The sequence below is a fragment of the Camelus ferus genome, chromosome 34 (genome assembly GCF_009834535.1).
Source record: "Camelus ferus isolate YT-003-E chromosome 34, BCGSAC_Cfer_1.0, whole genome shotgun sequence".
NCBI classification, from domain to species: Eukaryota; Metazoa; Chordata; class Mammalia; order Artiodactyla; family Camelidae; genus Camelus; species Camelus ferus.
Window position 1 is genome coordinate 4,276,000 of NC_045729.1, and position 23,209 is coordinate 4,299,208.

The 23,209-nt window shown below is 41.0% G+C and overlaps 1 protein-coding gene across 2 annotated transcripts in view; it reads left to right on the forward strand.

Annotated features, from left to right (window-relative positions):
• Positions 1–23,209, forward strand: part of TM7SF3 (transmembrane 7 superfamily member 3) — a 31,559-nt gene continuing 8,350 nt past the window's right edge. Inside the window, exons 1-9 of one of the 2 annotated variants that reach the window (XM_032472803.1) lie at positions 1–270; positions 10,599–10,753; positions 13,131–13,281; positions 16,256–16,376; positions 17,116–17,287; positions 19,801–19,978; positions 20,967–21,053; positions 22,623–22,703; positions 22,785–22,907. In XM_032472803.1, coding sequence (XP_032328694.1) covers positions 180–270; positions 10,599–10,753; positions 13,131–13,281; positions 16,256–16,376; positions 17,116–17,287; positions 19,801–19,978; positions 20,967–21,053; positions 22,623–22,703; positions 22,785–22,907 — 1,159 coding nt within the window. In that variant the 5' untranslated portion in view covers positions 1–179. The remainder of the gene's footprint in view (positions 271–10,598; positions 10,754–13,130; positions 13,282–16,255; positions 16,377–17,115; positions 17,288–19,800; positions 19,979–20,966; positions 21,054–22,622; positions 22,704–22,784; positions 22,908–23,209) is intronic. The other variant, XM_032472804.1, reaches the window with a different exon arrangement.

Sequence of the window (23,209 nt, forward strand, 5' to 3'; positions counted from 1 at the left end):
GCGCGGGGCGGCGCTGCGGGGCTCGTTGCCGGAACAGGAACCCTCCCGCTGGGGCGGGGGCGCGCGCCGGCTCGGCGGGGCTGGCAGGTGTGCGGTGTGTGCACCTGGCGAGCGATGGCGCGGGGCGCGGACGCCCCGGGGTAGCGCGCGCGCGGCGGCGAGTCCCGGACGGAGCAGCGATGGGGCTCCTTCGGCTGCTAGTCCTGGCGGTGCTGGCGTCGGAGCCACGGGCGGCCGGCGGAGCCGAGACCGTGGGCAACTCGAGCGAGGGTAAGGTCCGGGGCGCGGCGCTTGTGCAACCCAAAGTTGGTTTTCCATTTCTTGCGAGGTCAAAATCCATCCCAGGGTCTGTCTACCTGGCAGGGGAGGCGGTGAGTTCAGAGCCAGCTGGAATGAATCAGGGTCTTTTCCTGCAGAAGGAAAATCCCTTTGCTAAGGAGGCCTTACTGTCAACCTCCTAATTTACTAATTTAGGCTGGGGAAATGGGAGAAGATGGGCAACTCTCTTGTTCGGACACATTATTCGCTCCCTTAGGGCGCAGCCATGTTTGTAGGTTTAATTTAACACTGTCCAACACCTCTTTGCTCCCAAGTGGCTGATCTGAGCCTCTGGACAGCGAAGCTTGGTGCAGAACTGAGGGTTTGATGGTTGATGACCCGCCAAGCTGCAGCGGGTTTTTTTTACACTCCAAAATCTAGATCCTTTTCAAATTGGTTATGCTCTACGGAGTTTCAGAGGAAAAGTGAACCCAGAACAGGACTTTAGATTATAGGTCATGTGCTTGGTGAATGAGTTTTAGCAGTAATTGGTGGTTTGTTAATATAAACTGTAAAAAGCGCTAATTGTACCAAGCTGATAATCATGTGCTGTTCTGTGAGGTTAAGCACATTCTTGGTTTTATTTTGAGCTTAAGAGACTCGTTGTAGTTCTGAAACATAATTTCTGAATAATCTGATTGTGTTTCTAAATGTTTATCTTTGAAAAGCCCTTGTGCACACTGAATCCTAGAATTTTTGCCTAGGACTTAAGGCCAAAGCTGAAAAGGGCAGTTATATTTTTGCAGAAAAAAATAGCCTTGTTTGTCATAGGGCCCTGACATTCACCGCGTGCAGCATGTACCAGGTGCTTTTCATGGCAGTGTTATTTAATCCTCACAACCCTATAAGATAATTACTGTCCTCCCCAGCAGAGGATGAAGCTGAGGCCCAAGAGGATGCTTGTTACACAAGTAAGCAGCTAATAGGGGCACAAGCGGCAATTAAACCCAAGTGTGTCTTGCTGTAAATTTCATGACCCTGCACTTCTATAGAGCTGCCGTCCAGAGAGAATATTCTACTTACTATGGTGCTTTCCACTTCCTTCTGTGAATTCTCATCCCTCAAAATAAAGGTCTCCCTCATAAGGCTGTCTCCATTCTTCCATGGTGAAGAATGCAAGAGATTGAGTCTTCAAATGATCAGACCAGGGAAGTAATTTGAGAAATTAATGTGTTTCAGACACTGTTTCTCCCCTCTTTTCTATCATTACAGCACCGATATTTCCTCAGCCACGTTATTTTGGCCTTTCATCAGTATTGTTGTTCTGTGCAGGACAGGGGCAGTATGTGGGAACTTAACTAATGAGGGTTAATAAAGGCTGTCATTCTCCACATCTGTCAGATAAAGAGCAGTGTGAAAATTAAGGAAGACTTAATTCAGGGCTTGCCAGATCCTCCTGGAAAAGGGCTGGATTTCTATTTGAGAATTCTGTAGGAACTTGAACTTAAGCAAGTGCTGTAAGTTAGGATTTACCCATCTTTAGCAGGAAGCGCTAACTTGACACCTTAAGTAGTGGCTTGGAAGCAAAGTGGATCTTTGAAGGTGGCAGATCGAGTTCCTAGAATGTCTGAGGACGATGCTTTCTGTGACCAACAGCACAGGAGACAAATCATACACCTGAACAATTTTCTCTTGGAGTCTCAGTCCCCAGTCCTTTTATTATTGTTTCAGAGTCATATCCAGTAACTTACATGAGCGTTCCTAGTAACTGGAGTCGAGCAGAATGTCATTTGAACCTTCTCAAGTTTGTGGTATCCATTGTGCTTTCAGTAAGGTGGCAGGCCACTTGTGTAGTTAGTTGCAAGAGGTCTCTTTCTCTCAAAAGTGTGTACACTTTTGTGTTTCCTTTCTCCTGCTAGAGCTAATGAAAATTCATGAGAAGATGTCAATGAGAAATTGGGAGGGGCAGCTGAATGCCGGCCAGCCCAAGCAGCTGAACTGTTTTGGTTCTTAATATTTCATCTGAAGAGAATTATGAAGCCTACATTTTGACAGACCTTTCCCAGAATTTGACCTTGTGTCAAAGCACCAAGGATGGAGTGCACTTTAGGAAAATGGTAAAAAGGAAAGAGTTGGAAATTTCTAAAGTTGCAAGGTTAGGATCTGATTGAGAATGAAAAGGAAAATACTAGGATTGGGCAGCTCTTTTTAGAAAGGAATTATTGGAAAGAAGAGGTAGCTGTGGGTAGGAATGGAGGAAGGCTATGAAGAATAGAAAAGGGTTCCCTGCTACAGATCAGATGGTAAAAAATATTTTGGGCTGAAAAAGCAGAGCCACCGCTTTTTAGAGGGGAGCTACAGCGTAAGTGCTGTCTCGGTGTGAGCCATTTGCTCTGTAATACCGTTTGATGTGCTGTCTGTTTCCCACCCACTCCCCAAGTCATAAGATCTAATTATCCCTCATAAAATGTTTCTAATGACTCCTTTTCCAGATGACTGAGACGTGCAGTTAAGCTCCTGTGAACCTCTTCAGGATGTGTTTTGTAGTCTTGTCTTCTTTTGTCATGTCTGTTTTTATGAGTAGAAAGTAAAGGCAGTCTCTGCCCGGCTGGACTGTTAAAGCTGTCTCGACTTTCAGTATTTTTCCTTGTCACTGTGTGGAAGGCACTTTCGCAACTTGATGTTTATGATGGATGTGCTGAGCTTTTACACCTGTTTGTCCTCTTCTTCCCACAGTTTATTTGGAGGAGGACCATACTGAATGCCAGCTTTTTTTTTTTTTTTTTTTTTGAGATGAGGCTCTGAAACATTGGGAAGCTTATGAAAGTTAATAATGATATTTTATTGCAATAGTATTGGAGAATTTACAAAAATTTTCCATTTGATACTTTCAGCAGCCAAGTGATGTACGTAGTGCAGTTACTTGGATTTTACCATGAGGCCCGGAGGAATTAATTACTTGCCTGAGGTCACAAAAGTCAGCGATCATTTACTAAACGTTTAATGTATGACAACCAGGTGCCTGGTACTATATGAGGCTCTGAAACATCAAATATAACAAAGCTCTACAAGCCAGGGGTCAAACCTGAACTGGCTTGTTTAATATGCAATCTTCTATAAAAATTGTGAAATGGCTTGTAGTTTGCCAGAGGAACGCTGCCAAAGGATGTTCACACAGAAGTTAGAAAAAGATAACTAAGAATAGGAAGAAAAAAGAATTTCTCCTTTCCAAATTCATCCAACATTGTGTTAAGTTCTCAAACCTGGCTGAACATTAGAATCACCTGGAGAACCTGGAAAAAAGTCATGTTTGTGAAGAGACAACTAGAAATTGACATTTGAAAGAAGAAGCAGATTTACAATACTATCAGGAAGCATGAACTATTTAGGGATAATGATAATGGGAATATGTAACGATCTTTTCAGAGAAAACAAGGCAACATTCTTGAGATAAATTGAGAAACTGAATAAATAGAGGGATACCTCGAATCCATAGATTAGAAAAATTCTGTATTATAAAGGTGTCATTTTTCCCTAAATTAATACATTCATTGCCATCCGATCAAATCCCAGCAGGCTGTTTTTGTGGAATTTCACACGCTGCTTTCTAAAATTTATACGGAAATGAAAAAGAACCAAAAATAGTCAAAGTAGTCTTGAAGAGGAAGAACAGATTTGGAGCAGAAATTAAGACAGTGTGTTGATGTTAATGGAAGGCCGTTAAGGGTTCAGAAACAAACCCTCACATGTGGTCACTTACGTGAAGGGTGGTATCGCCGAGCGGTGGGGAAACGGTTTTCAGTAAAGGCTACTATGTCTGCAGGATACCCAGGACATTTTTCACAGAACTAGAACAAATAATCCTAAAATTTATATGAAACCACAAAAGACCCAGAATTGCCCAAGCAATCCTGAGGAAAAAGAACAAAGCCTGAGGCATAACCCTCCCAGACTTCAGACAATACTACAAAGCTACAGTGATTAAAATAGCATGGTATTGGAACAAAAAAGCAGACTTATGGATCATCAATGGAATAGAATAGAGAGCTGAGAAATAAACCCACTCACCTACGGTCAATTAATCTTTGACAAAGGAGACAAGAATATACAGTGGGGAAGAGACAGCCTTTTCCGTTAGTGGTGTTGGGAAAGCTGGACAGCTGCGTGTAAATCAGTGACGTTGGAACACACCCACACACCATACACAAAAATAAACCCAAAATGGCTTAAAGACTTAAATACAAAACATGATACCATAAACTCCTAGCAGAGAGCAGAGGCAGAACATTGTCTGACATACAGAGAATGTCAGTCTCTTAAGGCAATAGGAACAAAAGCAAAAATAAACAAATGGGATCTGATCAAACTTATAAGCTTTTGCACAACAAAGGAAACCATAAATAGAATGAAAATACAACCTATGGGATGGGAGAAAATATTTGCAAACGATGTGATTGACAAGGGCTTAATTTCCAAAATATTCAAACAGCTCAATATCAATAAAACAACCCAATTAAAAAATGTGCAGAAACCCTAAACAGACATTTCACCAAAGAAGACATACAGATGGCCAACAGGCACATGAAGAGATGTTCCACATTGCTAATTATTAGAGAAATACAAAGCTACCTTAAGGTATCACCTCATACTGGTCAGAGGCCATCATCAAAAAAATCTACAAATAATAAATGCTGGAGAGGGTGTGGAGAATGGTGTAGTCCCTCCTATGCTATTGGTCAGAATATAAGTTGATGCAGCCAGTATGGAGAACAGTATAGAGGTTTCTTTAAAAACTGAAAATAAAGTTACCATATGATCCAGCAATCCCATTCCTGGGCATATAACTGGAGAAAGCTCTTAACTCAAAGTGATGCATGAACCTCATGTTCATAACACTATTTACAATAGCCAAGATATGGAAGCAACCTAAATGTCCATCAACAGATGAATGGATAAAGAAGATGTGGTGTGTGTATATATGTATGTATACACACACACACACACACACACACACACACACACACACACACACACACACACACACACACATACACACACACATATATACATGCAATGAAGTATTACTTAGCCATGGCAAAGAATGAAATAATGCCATTTGCAGCAACACGGATGGACTTAGAGATCATACTAAGTGAAGTAAGACAGGTATCACTTAAATGTGGAAGCTAAAAGAAATGATACAAATGAACTTATTTACAAAACAGAAACAGACTTATAGAAAACAAATTTATGGTTACCAAAGGGGAAGGGGATGGGGATAAATTAGGGGTTTGGGATTAAGAGAGACACACTACTATATATAAAATAGCTAGACAACAAGGACCTACCATATAGCATAGGGATCTATATTCAATATCTTGTAATAATCTGTAATGGAAAAGAATCTGACAAAGGGAAAAAAATACATATGTATGTGTGTATAACTGAATCACCATGCTGTCCCTCTGAAACTAACACCACATTGTAAATCAGCTATACTTTAATAATTAAAAACACCCTTAAGCTTCTGTTAATCTCAAGGTAAGAAAAGAGTGAAAGACAAGCTGTAAAGAGTGGGAGAAGATATTTGTAACGTATATCTGGCAGAATACTGGTATCAGTGATACCTGAAGAATTCCTAAAATTCAATAAGGACAGATAATCCAATTTTTAAAGTGGGCAAAAGACTGAAACAGATCCTTTCACAAAGAGGATATTTAAATTGCCATTAAATAAAACAGCATGTTCTTACCCAGTGTTGGTGAGACAGTTGGGTAACTGGACTACCTTCTCACGAGTTGCTAGGCGTATAAATTGGCAAAACCCTGTAGGTAACTATTTGGGAGTAGCTGCTAAAACTGAACACAGGTTTACCCTGTTACTTGATAATTTCTACTGATAAGTTTACCCAATAGAAATGTGTATATATGCACCAAAAGACATACAAAAAAATACCGGAATGGAGTTATTCATGATAACTCCAAACTAGAAATAATCCAAATGTTCATTAACAGTAGAATAGATAGATAAATTATGGTATATTTATTTCATGACGTATATAGTAATGAAATTGAATAATAATTACTATAGCAGCGGGGATGAATCTTGCAAACATGTTGATTTTTAAAAGGCTAGACACAAAAGAATTCATGCTATATGATTTCATTTAATTAGATTTCCAAAAAAATAAAAAAAATACTGCGCGCATCTGTGGTGTTAGAAGTTAGGAAAGGGGTTACCTCTGGGGAGGAGGGAAGAGGTGGTGATTGGAAGGGGTCCCTAGAAGACCTCGGAAATGCTTGCTGTTTCTTAACCTGGCAGCGTGAACTTCTGCACCTCATTGTGTGCATGTTATTTTAATAAGTACTTGTTTTTTAATTGATACTTGGACCCTAACCCCAGGGACTTTTATTTAACTGGTCAGGAGAGGGGCCCAGGCAATAGTATATTTTACAAAGCATCTTCAGATAATTGTAATGCACAACCAAGGCGGATGACCACTGTATCAGAATTTCTTTCTAATAAGAACACCTCGTAAGCACAGACAGAAAAGATGAAAAATAAAGACATGTGTAAAGAAAAGAAAAAATCACTTAAAATATACCCCTAGAGGTATTTGCTTTTAATGCTCCTACTAATTTGGTCAAGCAATCAGTTTTTAGAGTAATGTGCACAGTGTGTCTCCCGTTTGTTATCTGGCTTCTGCCTGGTTCTTGCTACAGACTTTTGACTGGAGAAGGAGGGTTGGTGAGGCTTCATCCTCTTTTTGGAAGCTTTTGGAAATCTGGGAAGTAATAGATGAAAGTTGTAACCTTCTGAAATGCCAGGTGTTCTTCTTGGAGTCAGAAGCAGGGACTAATTTTTTGGTCCTGATCATTATGTATTCTCCCAGAAGCTATTTGTTTTCATTTCTGATTTTCTTAGAACAAGACTTCTTAAGTATTTTAACCATTTAAGATCAAAGCTGATCTGTTACACTGTCACAGCAAAAACCATCTCTGACAGGTTTATTGCCAGATATATTATACTATATATATATATGTATACTTTCTAGAATACTCTTTCACAAAATAGAACTTTTTTATTTCTTATTTTTTGTTCATGCTGGAATGGTAACAGCCTATATGTTCATCAGTAGGGGACTGGTTGAATAATCATTATTACATAGACTGGAATATTATATAGCTTTTAAAATGGTAAAACTAGGATTATCTGTGTTGATGTGGAAGGATACCGAAGGTCTAGTAAATGGGCTAGCCCAAACATGTTTGTGTCTTTCTTTATGCATCTGCGTAGAAATACTCATGCTGATATCTGCCTAAATCCTGCTATACCAGACTGCGAATAGTGATTGTTCCCGTACAGTGTACTTGCTGCAGGAATTTGCTTTCTCTACATTTCTTGCCTTTTTCTTTTTAATATGGCTTATATATGATCTGGAAAAATATTACCATTTTAAGGGAAAAACAAAACAGGTGACAGAAATGTTGAGAGTGTCACCATTTTGTCTAGGGTGGGTGTGTCCCTGTTTGATAAACTTCAGATGAAGAGTTGAGGTGGAATCCGGGTTTTGAGTACCATCAAGGATGGAGGATTTTTTTCGAATTGTGCATTTTCTTTCTGATGAGAACACCTCGTGATCGCTATGGAAATTTGATAAACAATGAAATGTGCAAAGAAGAGAAAAATCATTTAACATACATTCCCAGGAATGCCTACTTTTGATACCCCTGCTTATTTTAAGTTACCAGTTGTTCAGTAATATGTTTTCATTTCTATGGCCCTGTCTTAAATCACTGAAAGTTTTGGTTCTCAAGGCATTTCTGAGTTGTGATTTATCTTCACCCTTGTGTGACAGAATAAGGCAAGGTTAATCTGTCACACTTGGTAAAACCAAGGCTTCACTAGTTGATAGCTTTAGTCTCTTCCAGGGCTTGTAAAGATTCCAGGTAGTAGTTTAATTCAAAGCCCATGTATTGATAAGGATTATTAAAACAGTTTCCAAGCTAGGCTTAAGGGCAAATTTAAGTGATAAGTAATCATAACCTTTATGAATTTTACTTACATCAGGTTTGGTCACAATACCCAGGCAGAGCAACTAGTCCGTAAGTACTGAAATGAATGTTTGTCAAATGAAATGTCAAATGTCAAAGGAAATGGGGGAGGGACTGAAAAAAAAAAAAAACAGAAAAACTGAGAATGTAACTAGATAAGGCAGGCTGGTAAATGAGCTGAGTGCTTTGGACAGTTAAAGGATGGAAATCCAATTAATTCCTAGGAAAATAAACTGCTACTGCTCTTAGTTTGACAGACTAGAATTTGTGGATGGTTTTGAGACTTGGAAGATGGAGAAAAGATGGGACCAAAATTAAAGTGCAAAACATGGAAGGTTTTTAGTGCCATCTACTGAGACCCACTTAGTTTTATGTATAATTTGGTTTCCTAATAAAGTCATTGTGATGATGGGAAGACTAGGGAATGTTAAAATGTTTTCCTTATTTCCCTCTGAAAAAAACCCAGAAAACTCTCTACATTTTCCAGACTTCCATAGATTCTATTAGCCACTCTCTAATATTTTTACCTCTTTTTGGGCTGGAGTTTGGTCCCACATAAAAGTTTAAAAATGTCTCTCTATTTATATAAATAAGAAATACTTCATTCATCACTGCCACATCTATTAAAATAGTCTCTGGATTTTTAGAAGTTAAATTATAACCACAGATAACCGTTTTTTCTATCATCACTTAAAAAATTAAGTTAATCATGAAGGTACTATAATAACATCATGGAGTTTGGAGAACATTTGTTAACCTTTGTTCTAGCCCTAACACTATTTGTATGTTCTGTTTAGTTTTCTTGGTTAGCCTTTCTTGATAATCTTTTTTTTTTTTTTCAATCATCCAGGTGGAGTGCATGTGTTAACAACGAAAACAGTGTTGAAAAAATTTAGCCTTCTTGGGAAACAGTGCATAAGAATGATTTGGGAAGTTATTTAGTGTCTGGAGTGTTTTTTTAGCTCCCACTGACTCTAATTTTCTTCTAAGATAGAACATGATCTTTCCACTGTGGGACTCTGGTGACAGTAACCTTTACCTCATCAACTCCTTTGCATCTATTCTAGATTGAAGTCTTTCTTTTCTTGAACCCCCAAGACTGCTTATGCCTCTCTGCTCCATGTGCGGAGATACACTGACCATAGGGCGGGGCTGAGATGGGAACCCAGAACCACACAGAAGTCAGAGCAAACCTCTGTAGTGGATTCCTTGAGAATTAGGGCAGAAAAAGAAAGAAGGGGTGTGCAGCTGGGAGAAAGGCACAGAGGGAGGGAGTGAAACACAAGCAGGCAGTGGGGGCGAGTAGACAGACAGGAAAGACCTAGCGAGGTGTCAGCTGTTGTTACAGCCTGTCTGTTGTGTGGACTCTGAACTCAATCCTTAAACAAACGAACAAACAACTCCTTCTTGCAGAAGGCCCTGTGGTTCGAGACTGTATACAAAATACCTGGTGTGGGCACTCAGCAGACATTTTTTGACCATGTTGAGGCACCTTCCTTTGCAAGCCTGGTAAAGTAGTCCCATTTGACAGATGGAGAAATGGAGGTTTAAGGGAATTAAGTAACTCGCCTAAGATCACACAGCTAGTAAGTGGTGGGATCAAACTGAAGGCAGCTGGGTTTCTCCAGCTGGGCTGACTTCACAAATCACTAGATCGTCATGTTCTCTAATACCAGTGCATTCACGATTTTTTTTTTTTTTTGGTTGGTTTTTTTTTTTTAATATCTTTTTGTTGAAGTATAGTCAGTTTACAATGTTGTGTCAATTTCTGGTGTACAGCACAATACTTCAATCATATGAGAACATATATATATTCATTTTCATGTTCTTTTTAATCATGTTACTACAAGATATTGAATATAGTTCCCTGTGCTGTACAGTATGAACTTGTTGTTCATTCATGATTGTTAGTAGCTCATCAGCGTTACTAATCCTTAAATTCAGAGACCCTGTTCCGAATGGAGATGTTATTGCTACTACCAGCTGGGCTGGGCTCTGGGAGCCCAGGTCCTTGAGCATCCTCAGGACGTTAAGTATTGTTCGCATCTTTGGAAATAACCTTTCTTCCATTTCAGTTCTCAGCTCCACCCAGTCACCCTGGGTGGGCTGTGTCACCCCTTTGAATCTCCATTGTCCTCCTCAGTGAAATGGGGTCAGTAATGATAATATTAATCTCAACGGGTTTTTCTGAGGATTAAATTAGCCCTGCGTGTATATTTAAGTATGTAATTTCTACAAATCGCTTAGAGGTACAAATGTTACAATGAAACATTTCTCCCATTGTAGGTCTTCTTGAATTTTCTGTGGGGAAATTTAGATATTTCACGCTCAAAAGGCCCTCTCCAGAGGAAGCTATCTTGCGTCATATTTCCAGCAATGTGACTTTTCTCATTTTCCAGACACACTCACAGTATCAGAATACAACAATTTCTTTTTCTGAGGTAAGTACGGAGAATTACTTCTGTAAAAGCCATTTCCACATTTTGGGGGCTTGTCTTCAGTGTGAATGTTTTTTTTTTTTTTACAAATCTGTTTCTGTTTAGTCTACATGACCTCTTAGACTAATAAATGAATTTCATTCTGCATAAGTTGTGCTTTTTATTTGTCCTAAGCCTACCTTCTGATACTCTGGAATTTGCTAAACAAAGCTGTCTTAGTCCAATGGGTATATATTTTATGGGCATTGGTTATAGTATCTTTCAAACTAAATATTTTGTATTTTTTTGTTCCTGCCTTTCTGCCTCTACCACAGAGATTTTGAAACTGTGTGTGCATGTGTGTGTGTAGTGTCTTCATAGACCAGAAATGAAAGAATTTGATCGAGAAAGAGAGGAAGGAATAAATTACGTTAATTGAAGAGATAACAGTGTCTATGACCCATAGTTGATTTTGCCAGAGTTCTTTGCAGCCAGAACAGAAATCAAAGCATGTTCAATTTTATAACTTTCTTACAAGGAAGAAACATGTCAGTTCTTCAGGGGAAGCCAAGTTTTTTCTGGCTCTAAATGCAAAGGGAAACTTTCTATTCAGGCCCTTACATAGGAAACATAGATGGCACATAGATGATTTCTTTCTTAACAACATCACAACAAAGACAACATTTGAAGGAAGAGAAAGAATGGAGAAAAAAGGCATTTGTATTTATGGCATGCCTACTGTGTGCTAGGCCAGTGGTGGCACACAGTAGGCATGCAATAAATATAAATGCCTTATGCTCCTGGGGCCATAGACTTAGAATCTGTTGAAATCTCTGGACTCTCCACCTGGCAAAATGCGTGGCTACACCTGTGTAATTTCATGGGCACCTCTGGAAACTCACTGGAGCTCCTATGAGGAACCCTTGCATTTAATTTTCAATATAGTTGATGTAATTCTCACAACAGCTCAACAAAGTAGTTCTAATGCCTATTTTTGCACTTGAGGACACAGAACTTGGATAAAGGGATGTTGGTATAACTAATGTGACAAAAGTGGCCTGTATGAACAGCATCTTGGGCTTCAGTTTTCATGCAGATAGGGTCTTAGTTATCCTCAACCCTAGTCACGTTCCTTCCTGGGCTGCCTTTAGTTCCCGCCGTATTTATACCACTGAGAAGATGGTAACCAGAGGCGCACGTGGCCCTGGAAGTGAGTGGTCTGTGTGAAGAGAGCTGTTTCGGTGGAGACATCTTGGTGAAGTGTGGCACTTTGGGGTTTCTGAGTCATCTTAGCAGTGGGTTCACTGAAACCGTGGACCCTGTAGTTCCTCAGTTAGTATTTGGGTCATTCTCTCTTATGCTTGTCAAACTGAAACCCATCTGGCAATTGTTTCTTCCCATTTCCTTCGCTCTAAGAAAGCACTCTGAATCTACTACCTCTTAACTTAGTGTGTTGTTACCCACTCAGCTTTCCAAGCAGGTGGAGGCAGGGGATGGGAGAGTGGAGGGGGCGTGAGGAAGGGTAAGAGCAGGGCACAAAGAAGGCGATGTGCATGTTGACTGTCCTGGTTGAGGTGATGGTGTTACAGGAGTCTACGTTGATCAAAACTTACTTGTATACTTTATATGAGGTTTATGTCAATCACAACTCAAATTTTTTAAAAAAGCTTTCCAAAAACTGAACTCCTTGGGGGCAGAGCTCAGCCTTTCGTCTTGGTATTGGTCAAGTTAGTTTGTATATCAGGACCACAGATGGAGGCTGGCCTGGTGGCCTGGCCCACATCCCAAATCCAAATCTAAGTCAGCCTGCATTTACAGGGAACCTCTGTCAAGAAAACCTAACCAATCACCATCCTCCAACTCAGTTCAGCAAGGTCGCCTCACCCTAGAAATCAGGACTTGCTCCCCTTCTAAGGAAATTTCCAGCCTCCTAGCCAATCATGCCCTTCTGATGTCTATAAAACTAGTTCATGCCCCAGATTCCTTGGGAATAGTGCTCCACAGCTCACAAGGCATCATCCTCCCCCAGCCCATGGGGAGTTTCCTCTTGAGCAAAGGCCATTAGACTCGTTACTAAATTGTTTTAGGTTTGTCATTCACACAATAGTCCTTCCCACAGTAGTCTTAGTACTTGACGTAGTAAATCCTAATGGAAGAGATTGAAAACTTGGGAATTTTACTGTGTATCTGCCATTCCTGATCAAAGAGCATATATGTTAACTAGTTCTCTCCATGTGTACGTATGAGTGCATAGAGGTGTAGAGAATTCTTTCATTGCTTAAGGAAGGTCTGTTTTTACTCCTTTTTGTTTTGAGAAGATTTGGAACAGGGCATGCACACTAGGTCAGCTCTGGACTTTAAAATCTCCCAATTCATGATGACTCTTCTTTTCTCATGGCAGACTCTCCTTCCCAATGCCTCGGAAACAGGCACTGACAAAGGACTGGTTTTCATTCTTAGACCAGAGCAGAGTATGTGCACTTGGCACTTGGCGACTTTAGATGCTAAGCCTGTCCAGAATGTGGCCATCCCACTCTCCTACTCAGAAAGAGGTAACTAGTCTTTCTTCTTCTTTTTTTTATTTCTTGATTGAAGTATAGTCAATTACAATGTGTCAATTTCTGGTGTACAGCATAATGTCCCAATCATGAATATACATACATATATTCATTTTGATATTCTTTTTCATTAAACGTTATTACAAGATACTGAATATACAGTTCCCTGTGCTATACAGAAGCAATTTGTTTTTTTATCTATTTTTATATATAGTGGTTAACATTAACTTGTCTATCTTTGACTCCCTGTTACTCTCCAGAAGGCAGGACTTGTTCATGAAAATTTAGGGGAAACTATAATCCTATTAAACATAATTATTACGAGTATAATATGTTGAATCAGAAACATTTTAAGAGCAAGGGAGACAGACAGTGTGATGCTTGAAAGTCCTTGTAGGGACACATTCATTTGGAAAACATTTAGGTGGCCCTTGGGGAACCTGTAATAGAAAGAGAAGACACAGAAAGACAGGACATGATCCTTAACACATTAGGTGGTTATTCTAGGCAGAGGGGGGCATAGAAGAAGATTGGGATATTTGGAGAATGGTGAATAGTGGATATGGCTGGAGCCAGAGTGTGAGGGGCCTTGTATTCAATGTGAGGTTTGCTCTCTATTCTGAGGGCGCTTCTGAGGAAGCGTAGAGTGTTTCTAAATGAAGGAGTGATGTGATCGATGCATTTCATCTCTTGGAAGGTTAACTCTAGAAGCCGTGGGGGGAGTGGATCAGAGAGGACATAGCAGAGTCAAGACAGCCCAGCATTCAGGACTCAAAGTGAGAAATGAGGATCTGAACAGAGGCCAAGAGTGGGGGATAGGGAAGCGGATGGATTTGAGGTGTTTGGAAAGTAGACTTGAAAGGACATAATGACCAGTGGTTATGGATTGTGAAAGTGGGGAGCGTAGACGTCCCATTTGTGCAGCTGGGAGATAGTGATGCAGAATAGCTGTGGAGATAGGGTTGTGGTGGTGCTGGATGTTTCAGGGGGTTGGAGTGGGGTAGATAGTGACATAAGTTTGGGACACAATGCACCTGAGCTGCTTGTAGGATATCTGAATGGGCATGCGTAGTAGCCAGTTTAAGGGCCTGGAGTGGAGGAGTGGGGTTCGATAGCCAACTGAATAGCTATTAGTAAAAGCCACGGAAGTGAGTGAGATTGTCCAGGCATAAACGTAGAGATTTAGGGGGGAAATAATAGCAGATAACTGGATCGTGCCTACCACATGCCAGGCACTGCTTCTGGGGGATGCTAACTGCTGAAGAATAATCGTAAGACTGAGAAGTAGACAGGGAGATAAGAGAAGAGCCTGGCCGTCCTGCGTGAAGTAGGAGTGGTAAACAGTACATTGCAGAGAGGTCAGGAGAGGTGACTGAAAGTGTCCGTGTGCTGGCACGATCCAGAGTCAGCAGTGGCCTTGAGTGAGCATCATTTTTGTGGCACAGCGAGGATGCAAACTACATAATCCCAATTGAGGGGTGAAGGTGAGATGAGGAAATTTACATACTCTTAAAGTTTGGTGGTAAAGGGAAGGGGAGGGAGCAATTGCTAGTAAAGGAGGTAGAATCCAAAAAGTGGTTGGAGTTGAAGAAAGATAATGTCATCTGTAGCAGAAGGGTAATTACCTGAGTTACAAAAAGCCGCTATACTTCAAACTTCCACTGAGGTCCGTGTACAAAGGAAATCTATGAACAGTGGCGCGTCAGTTACAACACATATCCTTCTCCCAGGTGTGGTAAATATTGGTAAATGCAGGCAAAGGAGACTGTGAGAGAGGAGCCCAGAATCCTGAGAAAGATTCCCCGTGATACTGAAACCTGTGCACTCTGGGTGTCTCTATTCCCGATCTGCAGGATTCCAACAGTTTATGGAATCTAAGACCCCACCGTGGGAGTGATTGGATGAGTGTATGAAGTTGAGCTCTTAAAAAGTCTTTAAATTGGTTTACCTTGTTTTGTCTTCTGTCAGCCTCTCCACTTGAGTCCACCAGGCTTGGAGTTGAACGAATGTCAAGTGATTTAAGCTTTGTCATGCTTGAAAGTCATGAATAGCATTCCTAATAAGAAAAGAAGAGCTGTTTTGAGCACACTGTTAGCGTAAATTAAATATCCCAAATGTATTTTGTGTTTGGTTAAACATACACGTACTATTCCAATACATGGTCTTGGGGTCCTTGAGGTCTTTTATTTTTACTCTTTTATATGCACACAGAGACTCTTCCAGTGCTGAGGATAACACCATCTTTCTCCCTGTTGAAAGGGTCAGATGGAGAGTGGACACTTTTCTTCTATTAAAAATTTTCGCCCTCTAGGAAATGCACACATGCAGCATTTGGCATGCAGTTTCAGAGTGTGCACGGAGCCCCTGAAACCGATTCTTGGACCCCCAGCTTAAGAATCTCTGTCTGTGCTGACTTTTTTGACTCTAGAGCAGAGGTTGGCAAACTGCAGACCACAAGCCAAATCCAGCTCGCTGCCTGTTCTGCATGTCAAGTCTTACTAGAACACAGTCCATTCGTTTACTATCATCTGTGGCTGCTTTCCTGCCACAGGGGCAGGGTTGAGTAGCTGCCACAGACACCATCAAGTCCAAAAAGCCTAAAATATTTACCATCTGGCCCTTTACAGAAAAGATCTGCTAACCCCTGTTCTATGGCTTGTAACCTCAGTTAACGTTCCCCTTGGTCCATGAGGTAGCACAAAACTTGAAGCTCTCTACTTAACTTCTGTATTGTGAGTTCTTGTGAGAGTGGGGTTCTGTTTATCTGCGTATGATTTGCATACAAAGAATTCTGTGTTAAGAGGGAGGGTGTAGCTCAAGTGGTAGAGCGCATGCTTAGCATGCATAAGGTCCTGGGTTCAATCCCCAGCACCTCCTCTAAATAAATAAATAAACCTAACTACCACTCCCCCCTACACCCCCCCAAAAAAGAATTCTGTGTTAAGTGACTTTCTTATTTTCCATCCAGATCCTATCCCCGGAGGCTGTAATTTGGAGTTTGATTTAGATATCGATCCCAACATTTACTTGGAATATAATTTCTTTGAAACAACTATCAAATTCGCCCCAGCAAACCTAGGCTATGCGAGGTACGTCTGTCTCCCATCTCCTGAAACTGCTTTTAGCTGTTGTGTAGGTTTCAAAATCAATAGCTCTCTTTAGGAAAATTGAATTGTCTCATGTTTTTGTTTGGAATGGAAGTAATTTAAGCTTTCTTGCTAGTACTGGAGCTCTCCTTTACAATGAATGTTGTTTCCCCCCATTCTTACGAAGAGCCAGATGTTGAGTCTTTATTAGGAGCTTAGAAGTACATCTCAGTTTTTTTCGCAAAGAGTTTTACATATGGAAAGCATTCTGGAGGCATTAAACACTCCTACATGTTTGTGAGGATTTTAATATTTTAATTAAAAGTCTGCCCTGGTTTCTACTTTAACGGTGATGATCGTGATGATCGCCGACATTTGAGCAGCACTTGAATGCCCCCGGGCATCTTCCAGTGCCGGGTGCTGTCTGTTCTTTGTCATTTAATCCTAAGGATGTTACGAAGAAGAGGCTGTTGTTCTTATTTTCCAGAAAGGATCCCCAAGGGTTGTTGAGGTTAAGGGACTTGCCCACGGGCACACAGCTAACAAATGGCAAAGCTGGCCATCCGCTCGGCCTGCCCAACAGGCACATCTGGTTATTTAACCTTACCACCTCTCTTTTCTTCCCGATGCCACACTCAGAATTGTCGCAGAAGTGTGACGTTCGAGCTTTTGGTTCCTTCCCATAGATGAGACTTGCCCCGCACGAGAGTGATGCTCAGTTAGTTTTGTTGGTTGACTTTAGAGGCGCGGACCCTACGCCGTGTGATATCCAGACAGGCCGGGGCTCCAGGTGGAGGCTGCAGTACGATGTCTACCAGTATTTTCTGCCCGAGAACGACCTCACCGAGGAGGCGCTGCTCAGGCACCTGCGGAGGATGGCCGAGGTGCCGCAGGTGAAGGCCAGTGCTGTCAAGGTAAATCTGATTCCCCTCCTTTGCGTGGCCAGATCCTGACACTTTTATAAGAGTTGAGCAGGGGAGAAGCTACCGGGAGCTTTTGTGTGTGTGCTGTTTTCTGGGCCTTTCTGGGATTCTCACCTCATTGTCTTTTATTTTGTTATCATTTTGGGCGTCATTGCTAGTGATAGCTCAAAATCGTGCTGACTTTTTGAGGAGATGCATGTAAATTACATTATGTTTTACCTTTTTTTTTTTTTTTCAGTGGAGGTCCTGGGGATTGAACCCAGGACTTTGTGATTCTAAGCATGTGCTCTACCTCTGAGCTGTACCCTCCGCCTTGTTATGTTTTAGTTACAGCCACATGTATGACCTGGTAATCTTGAGCTATGGATGGAAGTGGGTGGTGGTTTTCTACGTACTCCCATAACTGTTAGATAAAAACTTTTGGCAAGTATAAAGGTTATATAGTGTTTCGAGAAAAAAATAACCTGAAACTATTTATGGATATAAACATTATCATTAATGTTTAAACCCAAAGTCTCCAACTTGGAGCAAAAATTTTCTCCGAACTTTTTAAGCCCTGAAAACTCTTCCTCCTCCGAGCGTGGGGTACAAGCCGGCAGCATTGGCTTCACCTGGGAGTCTCTTAGAGTTGCAGACTCAAGACTCCACCCCAGACCTGCTAAAGCAGAATCTGCATCTAATGAGATTCCCCAGGGGATTCCTATGCACTTAAAAATTTGAGACTAATGCTTTAGGTCCGTATTTGGAGTGCAAGGTTTTATCTTTATGTCTTAAAAGATGCCTGATACGCCAGTCTAATACCCGGGTCATCCTTTAGTCTAATGGTCTATGTGTAGAGTTTCTCTGGACTGCTCTGATCTTCCCAGGAGGTTGTCGATGACCAGGTTACATAGAAAGAAGTGACTAAAACAAGGTGTGTGTGCTTAGCCCAGGGGCCCAGTCTCTCTCAGAGCAAGGTCTCATTTCGTTACTCTGTCACCTGGGTCGTCATTGCCTCGTGCTGAGAGCGAGCCCTGTACCAGAAAACTAGTCTATCAGATGACTTCCTTCATCTCTCAGAAGACACTGGGCGGGTGGGAGAAGGGTGGTGGGAAGGATTGTTCTAGATTACAGAGACTGGAGATAAACACCATTCATGAAACTTGATTGGATTTTGGTTAAAGGGGAGAAAACAGCTATAAAAGACATTTAGGAAAATTTGAATATGGACTCTGTATTAGATAATAAGAAATTATTAATTTTCTTAGGTGAGCTAAGGCATCGTGGGCATATAGGAGAGTATGTTTGTGCTCAGCACTTTGCTCCTCAAGGTGTGGCAGATCCGTGCACAGCAGTGCATCACCCAGGAGAGTCTCAGAAAAGCAGAATCTCAGGGCCCCTCTGACCCACAGAACCTGAGTCTGTGTTTAACAAGCTCCCCAGTGACTCATAGGCCATTAAGTTTGAGAAACACGGTGTTAGGACATGCATGCTGAAGGAGTTACAAGTGAAATGTCACAATACCCATAACTTACTTTAAAATGGTTCAGCAAAATTAAAAGAGAGAAAGAGAGGGGTGGGGGAGTAGGAGGGAGGCACAGAAAAGCAAATACAGTGAAATAGTCACAATTGTTGCCTCTAAGTGGTGGGATGTAACTCATTCATCATGTTATTCTTTCAGTATTTCTCTCAAGTTGGATGTCTCGTAATTAAAACTTGGGAGAGTAGGAGGTAGTGTTAACATTTTTGTTGGGCTTGACCAATTCTTGGCCCAGAAAACAAGTTTTTGAAGGTTGAGCACTATTTTTATATGGTAGAAGTTTTCTCAGAGGCTCCTAATTATTTACTTCTGATACTCTGTGTATTAGGGCTATGATGTCTGTGGGGGCGGGGCTTTTATTTCTGTTACATGTATTGCCTATCTAAAAAACAGCCTTTCAAAGGGAATATTTGAAGCCAAAGATGACAGCATAACATAGCTATATGTAATTTTTCTCATTTCAGAACCTGGTAGGCAAAGACAAATGGGAGTTCTCTCTGAGATGTTAGCCCACGTGGCTTACGTGGGTTCGTAGCTCGCAGCGATCGCTAATGTTTTGTTGGCCACTTAACTGTGCCAAGCACCACGCTAAGTATTCAGGGGAGGCTAGTTAACAAGATCAAGCAGATGCCTGCCCTTAACATCATTTACAATCTAGCAGATGAGAAAAACTTTTTTACTTTGTCCTGATGAACATTTACCCATTATTTATATGACATTTTACTTAAATTATGGACATCTAATGCTATACGAAAGCTTTAAATGCATTTTGTGTAAGAGGTGATTCATATCAGCACATGCAGACCGTGTAGGACAGTCTTTTGACAAAGCCAGATGGGTCGGTGTGTATCTTAAACAAGAATTATACTTTAATATTCGAATTTAATATTACCTGTAGGTGCGGTTATAATAGAAAAGCTTGTGGAATTTGTTTATGGTTTTTTTTGAAATCCAAACACTAATCACGCTTTATTTTTGGCTTTAGGTGGTTACCCTAACAGCAAATGATAAGACAAGTGTTTCTTTCTCCTCCCTCCGGGGACAAGGTGTCATTTACAATGTCATCGTTCGGGATCCATTTCTAAATACGTCTGCTGCCTACGTTCCTGCTCACACGTACACTTGCAGTTTTGTGACAACAGAGGGTAATTGTTCTTCCCTGGGTGAGTATATGGATTTAAACTGTGACAATTCTTCTTTAGCTTTGCAGGTGTTATCAACTGGTACGGAGCTTAAGAATTTTTTAAAGTACGTTTGTCTCATTCATTCATTCGACACACATCTCCTGAGCCCTTCCTTTATTGCCCTCTCTGTTCTAGGCACTGGGTTACAGCAGCGGACAAAAGAAACAACATATCTGCCCTCCTGGAACCTGTATTTTAGTGGGGGGGGGGTGGTAACGAGACAGACAAGGTACTTCTGTAAAATATACAGTATCTGAGATAAGCGATGAGGGCTAAGAAGCAAAAATGAAATAGGAAAGGGAGAGAACGAGTGAGGGCAAGAGAACTGGAGAAGGCATGGCTGGGGAAGGCCTGCTGCACAGGTAGCATTTGAGTGAAGACCCAAGAGAGGCAAGGAGCCATGCACATGGCTGGGGGAGGGTGGGGGTAGGCAGAGGGGACAGCCAGCAGAGGCCCCCACCTGGGAGCCTGCCTTGATTGCTTTGCAGTTTTTTTGTTCGTTTATTTCAGTCAGGTTTCTGATGAGGTCTGACCGTTATGTTTAGTTGACGTGTCTCTTAAATCTCTTTGAAGCCTTAGTTCTCGCCCCTCCCTCCCTCCTTTGTCTCCTGTAGTCTATTTGTGAAGAAGCAGAACTGATTGTTGCAGGCACACTCTCTCTCCTCCTCCTTTCCCTCTTTCCCCCACCTCCTTCCCCCAGGTATATGTCGGAGTTAGTGCTGCAGATGCCCGTCAGGAAGCAATACTGTCTGGTTTCTCTTTTTAGTATACCAGCAGCCACTGGTATTCATTGCCCAGCTAGAATAATTCCTCAGGGGTGGAAAGAGTGTTTGTAATATAAATTGTTTATGTATGGAATAAATTACTGTCAGTTCACTTTGCTTTTTTCTTGAAACTTTGCTCTATATTGATTAACTGCAATGTATCAAGTTGGATGTATCATTCACTAAATGTTCACTATTTTTAGGAAGAGTGTCTTCCAAAGTGTTCTTCACTCTTTTTGCCCTGCTTGGTCTCTTCATTTGTTTCTTTGGACACAGATTCTGGAAAACAGGTATCTTGTCTGATGTAGCTGTTTACATGCCTCGTGGTCTTTTTTCTAAAACGCTCTTGGGGAATTTCTGACTTGTAAGGAGCATGAGCCGCTGGTTATCTCCACTGTCTTTATGGATTTGTGGCTGGGGTCTTTAGTAAAGATTCTGCTGGGTTATTCTGCATTTTTATTTTTTCTTTTCTCAGCAATGGAGTGCAACCTCCTCTTATTAGGAGGAGAATAAAATTTGATTTGCGCATCGAACTTCTTCAGTTGCTAGATTGGCTAGTTGACCAAAGATAACGGAGGTTAGAAATCAGGACGTCTGTGTCCAAATATATGTGGGTTTTGCTCATGTTGATCGGCAGGGTTTCATATAACTTAGGCTGCAAGGCTGCAGTGGACAGTGAGTTTGAAATGTCTGCTCAGTCCTGGGAGGTTCAGACAGCACATGGGAACTCCGCAATCTGCTCAGTGAAACCCAGTGTGGGGAGTAGAATATATATTATGCTATTAAATTGATTTGAATTCTTTGGGCTGCCTTTTATGTCACTAACGTTTGCAATTACTAAAAAAAAAAAAAAAAAACCTTATCCTTATTTAATTCATTAACAAGGGGTGATCAGAGAATCAATGGGAGAGTGAACCTAATCCTGGTCTTATAAAAACTCTTCAAACTTGCTTTAATGAACTGAAATAGCAACTCCTCTCTCTATTACTATACTTTTTTTCTTGATTGAGAAAATCGTGAAGAATATTTAATTCCTCAAAGTGTAGAATGATTCTATAGTACAGAATTTAATTACTGAGCTGTGTGCATGATCCCAAAGGTATTACTAAGGTATTTTAGTGGATGAGGACAATGATTGATGTTTATCCTCAACAGGAAAGGATGAATTAAAGAAGACAAAAAGTCACATTTTGCTTTGGAATATTTTGTTACATATATATATATATATATTTTTTTAATCTTTCAAATTATATTGTTGCTCATGTAATGAATTGAAATTTAGTATTTGATTCTGATCAGAAACAATGACAAAAGGAAGGTACTGTGTAACACAGGGAAATACATACAGGATCTTGTGGTGGCTCACAGCGAAAGTGAATGTGACAATGAATGTATGTTCACGTATAACTGAAAAATTGTGCTCTACACTAGAATTTGACACAACATTGTAAAATGACTATAACTCAATAAAAAAAAGTTAAGAAAAAAAAGAAACAATGACAAAAGTAGTATTTTTGTTTTAAGTAGGAAGTATAAATATATTAAAATGAGCCACAAAATTAAGTTACCTTATCAATTAAAATTGACCTATAAATAAGAAAATGTATCCTACAGTTAATACTTTAATATTATACTCATTTAATAATAACATATCCTCCCAATGGCTTTGACATTTTTCCTGCCTTTTAGATAATTATTTCTCTTCTCTGAATGCCCTCATGTGTACCTTCTGGGAATTTAAACATGTATTTGTAGGTTAGACATTTAAACTGCGTTGTAAAAGGACTACTTAACCATAGCTCGTGGCTTTTTGTTTTGTTTTCTTTTGTTTTTTCCCTTCCCTGGTGGTTTCCTGCTAGAACTATTCTTCATGGGCTTTATCTTCGTGGGATTCTTCTTTTACATACTGATTACAAGACTGACCCCTCTGACGTACGATGGTAAGTGAAAAACATCTCGCTTGACTGAGGGTTCAGAAAGAAGGTGCCGTGTTGACACCCACCTCTCCTACGTTGGCCCAGAGCTGAGAGTGACGTCCTCCTGTGTGTGTGAAGTAAGGGGCCGCCCGTGCTCGACACATCTTCCCTCAGCTTCTTATTCACGCCTTCCCTTCCGGGTTCTCCATCCGCGTGGTGAATTCTCAGGTACTTAGGGAAACGAAGGGCCATACTGATTATCCACTTGTGTTCCAGCTGTGTGGCGTATTGAAGAGATGACATTTCCAGCTTCAGAACATTAAGATTTTCTTTACCTTAAAACAACACGACGACTCCTTCCTTGTCTCATTGAACAGAGTGCTTGTCGCCCCTTCTTCCTCAGTCCCAGTTGTATGTTGGGCCAAGCCCCGCCTGTCGCTGGACCTGGGGGGTGTAGCTTCCCAGCGGGTTTCCAGCCTCAGACGAGAGGCTCCCTCCCTGGAGAGGGCTTTCCCACGCTGGTTTCGCGG